The sequence below is a fragment of the Pygoscelis adeliae genome, unplaced genomic scaffold (genome assembly GCF_000699105.1).
Source record: "Pygoscelis adeliae isolate BGI_AS28 unplaced genomic scaffold, ASM69910v1 Scaffold119, whole genome shotgun sequence".
Taxonomy (NCBI): Eukaryota; Metazoa; Chordata; class Aves; order Sphenisciformes; family Spheniscidae; genus Pygoscelis; species Pygoscelis adeliae.
In genome coordinates, this window is record NW_008825560.1 from 616,051 (window position 1) to 625,430 (window position 9,380).

At 41.4% G+C, this 9,380-nt stretch overlaps 1 protein-coding gene across 1 annotated transcript in view; it reads left to right on the top strand.

Moving 5' to 3' along the window:
• The window catches only part of TNS3 (tensin 3), a 191,723-nt gene that overhangs the window by 173,275 nt on the left and 9,068 nt on the right, over positions 1 to 9,380 (top strand). Inside the window, 4 exon segments of the mRNA XM_009332357.1 lie at positions 801 to 932; positions 3,804 to 3,899; positions 6,369 to 6,446; positions 8,156 to 8,233. Of these exon segments, the coding sequence (XP_009330632.1) occupies positions 801 to 932; positions 3,804 to 3,899; positions 6,369 to 6,446; positions 8,156 to 8,233 (384 nt within the window).

Sequence of the window (9,380 nt, forward strand, 5' to 3'; positions counted from 1 at the left end):
AAAAATACAAAAAAAAAGGGTGGGGGGGGGGGGGGGGGGGAAGTACTAACGTTTTATTAAGATCAAATTAAGATCAATCATTAGATGAACCTTTTGTCTTTTTTCAAAGTGAGTTTAAGGTTTTGGGCTACTAGATTTCAAAGTCTGCAGCAGACTCATGCAAAGCAAGAGCAGTTTTCCCTGCACATGGTTCCTCCTGGGGAGGACTTCACACCACGCTTCCAGCAGAGATCACAGAATATAGATGCAAAATATGTCAATGCTTGGACAGTCAAAGAGCGAATATTCACTTACATCCCTTCCCTTGCTTTAAAACTAGTAAGGGAGTGAGACTGCTTTGCAGGGACAGAAACTTGGTGGTGGATGAAAACGGATCTGCTCCGCCTGTTGAAGCTGCATAGGAAAAGAAAAACACTGCTGACCAGTCAGCCTGGGAATTAGAGAGAGCTGTGCTTTGTCATGCTTCTAACAAGTTGACAAAACGTAAGCAGGAATCAACTTGCTCTTGCACTGGTTGTAGGAATCTGGTGGGACCTGCATATCCTTCTCAATTTAAAAATCAGTAGGGATCTGTACTTCAGGCTTCTCTTGAAATAAGTGTCTGTGAGATTTGCACAAGATGTTTCCACTCAGATCCCCCAGATGTGCTTGATTGTATTCTGTTCTACAGCAATGGAGACAGAGAAAAGGATCTTATTTCCTTTAGTCCTCTATTAATTATAGATTTGCACTTCTGTATTTTTGGGTGTGTGCATTGTTCTGGAACTGTTATTCTTTCTCTTTCCCGGAATCCCTTGCAGCCATTGCTGTTCTCAAGGACAAGGAACCTGGGTCATTCATTGTTCGAGACAGTCATTCTTTCCGGGGAGCCTATGGGCTAGCAATGAAAGTTGCTACACCACCTCCTTCTGTGCTGCAGTTAAACAAGAAAGGTACTGTATGCCTTCTACCTATTATTTAACAAGCCATACATAGTGGAAAGTCCTTATTACTGGGTAATAATCTGGAGCAATCTCCCCTAAGTGCAACTTGGTGCAAGGCTGGTGAGGGGTCTGGAGAACAAGTCTTATGAGGAGCGGCTGAGGGAACTGGGGTTGTTTAGCCTGGAGAAAAGGAGGCTGAGGGGAGACCTCATCGCTCTCTACAACTACCTGAAAGGAGGTTGTAGTGCGGTGGGTGTTGGTCTCTTCTCCCAAGTAACTAGCGATAGGATGAGAGGAAATGGCCTCAAGTTGCACCAGGGGAGGTTTAGATTGGACGTGAGGAAAAATTTCTTTAGTGAAAGAGTGGTTAAAGATTGGAACAGGCTGCACAGGGAAGTGGTTGAGTCACCATCCCTGGAGGTATTTAAAAGACGTGTAGATGACCACGCTTAGGGACATGGTTTAGTGGGCATGGTGGTGTTGGGTTGACAGTTGGACTCAATGATCTTAGAGGTCTCTTCCAACCTTAATGATTCTATGATTCTATGAATTACAGGCTCCATTTGGTACCTTGTTAAATGAGACTGAATAAGATGTCTGTTGTACTTTGCAATTTCACCATGGTTTGTAAATATATGTTCATTGTGGCTGTGCATGTATTGTACCTTATCAGCCTAATAGAAAACCAGTGTCATCTCAGTAATGGGTCCCCCCTAGCAATCAGAAGTCTGCATTTGATCCACATACCACCATGTAAAGCTTTCATTTGGCTGGAAGGTTGAATATTTTTGACCCCAAGGTTTTGTTTTAAGACAGTTCTACACTAGATATAAATCTGAGGAGGTTCCCTAAGGAAAATGATAGTTGTTTAAAAGAAGTGATGAAACACACCTGCTCTCCCAGATGCAGTGCCTCCATGTGTAACTTGTGCCTGATAGTTGTGAAAGGTAAAGTGAGAAGAACATATGGAAAGCATTAATCAATGTATGGAAACTCAGCAGCCAGTATCTGTAGTAGTCTTGGCTCCATTTGTGCTACTGCAAGGGTAGTGGGGCGGTTTTCAGTGCCGCTGTTTTCCTTTTACAAAGCTTATTATGTTTCATTAGTACATGCTGCCTGGTGAGGTAAGCAACTGAGATCACAGGAAAGCAGTGATTCTTAGTGTCATGGCTATAGAAGTTTGGTTTTGTCTGGTTTTGTTTGGTTGTTTGGTTGGCTGTTGTTTTTGGGTGTTTTTTTTAGGATTTCATCCTTACTCTGGGGCAAGGTTAGCAGTCCACCTCTATTACAATAACACTTTCAAATTCTGTACACTTAATCTGGTATCTTGAGACAATTTCTAGTGAAAATTTGCCATGTAATCCTTCTTTTTATTCCCAAGAAACATCAGCAGAACCGCTGCAATGTCTTACTCAATGAAGACAACAGGGGTGCACTGGGGTGGTGATAGCAACAACAGGGAGGCAAATGGAGAGTGGCTGTAGGTGTTTTTAGTAATCTATCTTTATCATCAGAGCAATGAAGTCCAGGAATACATGAAAGTTCAAACTCTACAAGCCTTTAAGTGCCAGTTTATGTTAGTTGTACCACAGGCAAGTGGTAGTAAGAGAAAATTTTAGTTGAGACTGTAGCATTCTTCCCCTTCTTGCTCTGTGATACTTAGCTTTTTTGGTTCCCACTGTTTCACCCCCGAAGGCCCAAATTTGTTCAGTCTTCTGCAGGGTTTCTTGTTCCAGGCTTCCCCTTATCACATACGCTTGTAGTAATTTCTTTTTAATATTGTGAGAGCATAATGCCAAACAGTAAGCTGTTTGAAAAGGTGATCTTTGCAATATTTGCTTGCATAGAAGTTTCTGCTGTCCAGATGAATGTGTTCATCTGTATTAGCCTGAAAGTCAACCCTTGATGTCATGTGTTTCCTGGACTGTGGCTGATAGACCAGCGTCAAAGGGAGCATTTGTGTTTGTGGCTCTTTTGTTAAGGGTTGAATGGTTGGGTAGCTTTGTCCTGTTGCTATGAAATAACCCTTCAATTACTTGGAGAGAGATTCAGTTTGTAGTCAGGTGTGAAATACTGTGAAACCAGTCTTTCAAGAAATAATGAAGTTGTCTTAATTATATGTGTGCATATGTATGTATATATGTATATATATGTTTAAAAGAATGCTAAAATCTCAAGGGACTTTTTATATGCCTCTCGGACTTTGAATCTCATTACATCCAACTTAACAATTTAGATTTGTCCTAGATTCCTGAGAGATAAAAACTGTCTTTAAAAATCCAGTGAAACCTGAGTGTTTCATGTAATTAATTGTTTTCAGGAGCAAAAACTTAGCATGAAACTGCAAACATTTTAAAACTTAAGAATTCACTGAGAGACTTGGCATCATTACGTTTCTGTAGCTAAAACTTACATTGTTTTAATCTGGAAAAGTTCTGCGAGCAGAACTGTCACTAGAAATCTGAGTATTTTATCATACTTTTACTCCATTGTCACATTGGATACAAGTTCTTCTAATGGGCAAGTGCATCAGAATTTCTAACCATTAGTTTTCCAGATTTCTGCTCCTGTCTGTAGTTGCGACCATGCTTGGACATTTTGGACACCAGTGTATATTTGGATGTCAGTCACTTATGATTATAAAACCTTTTCCTCTGGTTGTCTAAAGTGAGCTATTTGCTTGTTTGTTTTTTGCAAAATGGCCTTCTTACTACAGCTTGTAACCTTGCAGCAGAGCAGGTCTAATGTATTCTTTGAATGCTGTATATAAAACATTTGGTGGTAATGTGGAAAACTGCTTCATAAAGACATGCTAATTTGTGAGACTGTTGTCAGTTCATTGCTTCTCTTCATGAGCTTTCTTTTTCTTTTTCAACACAGTTGGAGATTTGTCAAATGAACTTGTAAGGCATTTTCTGATTGAATGCACTCACAAGGGGGTGCGCTTGAAAGGATGCCCAAATGAACCATATTTTGGTAAGTACCGTGCATCACAGGGACACAGAAAATGGAAACAGTTTGCATTTGCCAGAGCTGTTTTATAGACTTGGATGGAGTGCAAATGAGAGAACACTTTCTTCAAGTCCTGATGATTTCTGTAGGAACCCATTCCAAGGTTATAGGAGCCTGGTACACATTTACCTTAAGTATATGGTAAATGGGCACTCTAGCACAGATGCACATGCCCAAGCTTCAAGCAGTCAAGCTTTTCTGCCACTACCAGTGCCACTGCAGACAGCTGAGCTAGATGACTGTTAAGGGCCTTATTGATTCAGGACCTTTGCTTTATTTTGTCCTGTGCTATATTTATACTGTATGCTAGCTGGCTAAAATGACACCAAAGTGGGATGTTCACAAAGTACATTATGCTACATCAGCCTACCTAATGTAATATGATGAAAGCATATTACAATAGGTAATACGTGGCAAAGAGCCAAACACCTACCTAGCTGCTCACTCATTTGCCCTCCTCAGTGGGGCAGGAGGGGAAAAGAGGATGAGAAAGCTCATGGGTCAAGATAAAGACAGGGAGGTTGCTAACCAGTTACTACCGTGGGCAAAAGAGACTCAACTTGGCGAAAAGTAATGAAATTTTTTGCCAATTAAAATCGATATTCAGGTAGTGAGAAACAAAGATGAACATTAAAATAACACTTTTCTTTCACCTTTTCCCAACGTCAACTTCACTGCTTCCCCCCAGACTCCTCACCCCCACTGCAGGCAGTGCAGGAGGGGGTGGGGGGCGTATGGTCATTATAGAACAGTTCCTCTCTGCTGCTCCATCCCTCCCACTTTTTGCCTGCTGAGGTGTGGGCTTTCCCCATGGGCTGCCATCCTTCAGGAAAAAAATCTGCTCCAGCATGCGCTCTCCGTGGGCCACAGTTCCTTCAGGAAACGTCCATCTGCTCCAATGTGAGGTCCTCCACAGGCTGCAGGGTGGGGGATATCACCTTGGGTACCTGGAGCACCTTCTTCTCCTCCTCCTCTGATAGTGGTGTTCCCTCTGCTGCCTCACTCTTTTTGTTCCCTTCTGGTCTCTGTGCGGCCTTTTCTGCCCTTTCTTAGATACGCTTTCCCAGAGGCATCCCACCCGTGGCTCAGCGGTGCCCTGCAGTGGGTCTGCTGGAGCTGTCTGTGTCCAGCATGGGGCAGCCGCTGGCCTCTTCCCACAGAGGTCACCCTGCAGACTTCCCACCCCCTGCTACCAGCCTTGTCATGTACACCCAATACACCCATGAAAGGTGTATCATCTACCATAAAATGAACAAGTGTAAAAAGACAAATCCTATTTGAAGTAAAGATGGATTGAATTTTGTCAGTTTTTGGCATGAGATTATTTCAAATCAGAATTTTTAGCTCAGTCCTACCTTGATCTTGAAGTACCTGTTTATGGCACATATGTAGCCCTACTAATCACTTAGTTTGAGCTTCTCCTAATCTTTCAATGTATACAGCCTCAAAACTGCTTCACAAAGTAGGTGGGCAGGCGCTATCACACACTTGTATGGATAAGGCAATGAAGGACTAATAGTATCAATTGGTCTTTGCGTTTCTGTAAGACCCTTGCAGAACTGGGTCATCTTTCCATTTCAAAGAAATTTTTGATGGGCTGTGGAAATGGGGTTGGTTTTAGTTGAACTGTGATTTTTCTCAAGTGCATGATTATAATGTTCATGTTTGTTAGTAAACGGGATTGAAGGATGGCTTTTTGTACAGACTGACTGATGAATCTTAATGCCTTCCTCTCCTTATAGTCTCACATGCTAATGTCAAGGATGACTAATGTTTAATTATTTTAATTAAGCCAAGTCCAAATGACAAAAGTGACTTTGAATAGAAAAGAAGAAGAATTTAATAGAGAATGCTACGTACATCACTGCTGCATTGAATGGAGGAGGTTTTAGCTAGACCATCTTTTATACTTTTAGAAGCACAAAATAGAGGCGTGTGTAGACAAAGCACTAGACAGTGGAGACTAGGTGGCTAAGAGGCAGAACTCCTCGCACTTTCTCTGCCTCTTCACATAGCATAACATGACCCCTTGTGCTCTTACCATCTTCAAAAGATTTTACTGCATTTAATGTAGCGGAAGTTAAGAGCATTGAAAGGAATTACTGACTTCCATATGTTACTGTTTTTGTCATTTTTGTGCTTTCTCCATTTGGAGCAAAGCCATTTAGGTTAGGATTTAAGCAGTATGTTTAAGCAGGGAAAGGGAGCGTGTGATTGAGTTCAAGTACATCCAACTGGGACAGTGCTGGGCAACATGAATACATTAAAGTTGACCGAAGAAGGTCTTGGCTTAGGTGCCAAGAGAATTTTTTTTAAAGGGCGGGGAGGGGAGGCCCCTTGGTCTATAGAATAGTTGAGAGCCAACATAACTGTTAAGCATTCATGTTGTCCACAAAGTTAACTGTGCATGTCTTGTTACTCTTCTGACCACAGGGAGTTTGACAGCTCTGGTGTATCAGCATTCCATCACTCCACTGGCACTGCCCTGCAAGCTTGTCATCCCAGACAGAGGTATGCTTGTTAAAGTACGGAAGGCATATATCCAGCCAAGCTCTGCTTCAAAGTGCCAGTGTCTGAAGGCAGGTGAACATTTTGCAAGTCAAGATCTAAGCAAGAATGCACAGGGAAGGAAGCTGTGTTTTAAAAGAGGTTCTTCAGTCCTGCTGACGGCTCTTATCCAAGCTGTAGTTGTGAGCAGATACTCCAGTCATAAACATATATGTGTTGTGGAAATCCACACAATAATCTAGCATGTAGGAAGATAAATGTACTTCTCAGACATGGAAGTTATGCCCATGTATGGTTAGATGTAACCACTCATTCCAGTCCGGGTGGCAAAAGGGCTTTAGGGAAGGCAAGTAGGTAAAGAACAGAAGGAGCCCTGAGTGTGACACTGGCAGGAAGGAAGTAGCATCTTACACAGGTGCAAATATTGTTTAAGTAAATGATCAAAAATCCTGTGTTGCATCATGGGACTGTAGTTCTAATTTTGGTTATGGTGATTTCATAAACCACGCTAAGACAACAGCAAAATGTAGCTATGCTTGCCTCATAATTCAGTTGTCTGTTACTCCCCCACATGAAGTTAACACCAGATGTATTTTTGAAATGTTAATCATTCTTGTGGTTTTCTGCTGAACTCTAAACTTTTGTTAAAGGCCATATGTCAGTGTTCAAACATAGCATTTGAATTATGCAAATACATTAATGAAACCATTTTTGCGCAAAAACATGCTATGGTAGGTGTGACCAGAGATCTCTTTATACGGCAAACCAGTGTGGTAGGTGGGCTTGTTCTCCTTATCCTCCTCACCTAAAATGGAAAGCTCCTTCTGTTCTGGCAGAGGTGCAGAACTGAAACATCTGCCTTGTCCTGAATAAACATACCACAGTGAAATTTTATTTTGTATTTATTTTTGAATCCAGTATGATCACACATTTTAAGATGATCTTCTGTGGTTAATGATTATGGACACAGTGCATGGAGTATTTAAAGCGTATGGATAACTCTAAACATGTGAATAGTGTCACACACCGTTTTACTGCTCTCTTCCTCATTTGAATGTATTCAAAGACAGCATGCATCATGTTAAATACAGCAGTAAGTGAGATCTTTTTACATGCATTTATATAACTGAAATAACATACTGACGGACAGTTTTCTCACTAATTTTAAGAGAAGATTGGGAGGTAAACATTCCACTGCTGTCGTAATAGTTCAGATGTTTGTTTTGTACATAAGTATGAAGAAAGAAGGATTATGTTGTCATCTTCTGAATCAAAATACAATTAATTGATTTAATCATAGAAACACGAAGTCTTTGTGTCTAAATTAGTGTAAATTATACAAATTAAATAAGATAATTAAAATTGCACTATTTAAAAAATTTCAAGGTTGTAATGAGAGTATATAGCTGTTAGGATTGTTTTAATGTGACATCATGTGAGTCTCTGCAGCGTATGCTATGTAGTTATGTCTTTTACTGTCAGGAAATAAAGGTTAAGCATCCCTCTTGCAGCGCTGGAGGCAAAAAAACTGATGCAGCACAAAAACCACATGAATGATTATAGTTGCAGATACAAGATTGTTTCATGTTTCTGGCCAAGAGTTGTTCAGTAGGTGAGATCACAATTACAAAAGCTGAACTCATACTTGACTACGTGCATTGATTTGTCAATTCAAGTCCAAACAAGACGTGGACGGTGTTTTCTGTTTGCAGATCCCTTGGAGGAGATAGCAGAAACTTCCCCACAAACTGCTGCAAACTCAGCAGCGGAGCTTCTCAAACAGGGTGCAGGTCTGTTAAACTTTTTCCTTGCATTTGACTGTCACCAAATTTTGTCTTACAGGCTGGGAGAAGCTGAAGCTTAGGCTGGACTGAAGGATGTTTAAAGGAAGCAGTTAAATTTAGAGTGTTGTGTAGAAGTGTAAGGGCACTGTGAGGTACACATAGGTTGGTTCAAGCACAGCAATTTTTAAGCAGTGACATTGCTTTCATAACCGATGAACTTAGAGAAGATATTTTCAACCTGTGGTTGCAGAGGTTCCTGAACTATGTCTGACGTCTGCAAAAGGCAACTAAGGAAAGTGTTCATTAGGGTTAAATTCTCAGCATAGGGATCAACAATAGCACTGGAAAATGCTTACTGTCCCGTCAATCTGAAAAAAGAAAATTAAAAAACATTACTCTGTGCTTCACTTGATTCTGCATGTTGTTAGGAAATGTCCACTGTTTTTTCCACTGGGTGCTGTTTTATGGATTCTCATGCATACTGCAGCACCCCTTCTGGCAAGTTAAGTTGTCTTACCATGAGCTTATTGATGTGGCAGAAGAGCCCTGACAAGATTGCCTCCAAATGATGTGATGCTATGAATTGGTACCGTCTGTATCGCTCTCAACTAGAGGTATTTGCAGCAGCTGTATAAAGACATGCTCTGCTTCTCATCTGCTTTGTTTGTGTGCAGCTGACCCAGAGACAGCTAGTGAAATAGCCTGTCTGAAGAAGCATGGCGGCGTCCTAACCCACCATTATTGGACATGCTCTGAGTACCCCTTCGTAATCTTAAGGCTTTTCTTAGCAGAAATGCAGCCACTGTGTTATTCCCCTGTACAGTGGCACGCCCAGGGGATCCTGTCCATGCCTTCCCGTGGTCCCTGGTTTTCAGGCTGCTATGAATTCTCCCCAGGATCTATCTGTCCACCTGATTAGTCCCATTAGAGCAGGAGAATACACTACATTTGCCACTCTCCTTTGAGTTTAGCCTACCAAGCAAAAGTGTTGTGGCCAAGCATGCCTTTATAAGAATGCTGCCTCTTTGCTCTCATCCATTTTAGGGCACTTCTGAAGGGGGCAGTTGCCAAGCTGAGCAGCTCCAGAGAGAGTGAGTGTTGCTTCTTGCTTGTGGAGCAATCTGCTTTGACTTAAAAATTTGAAGTACCATTT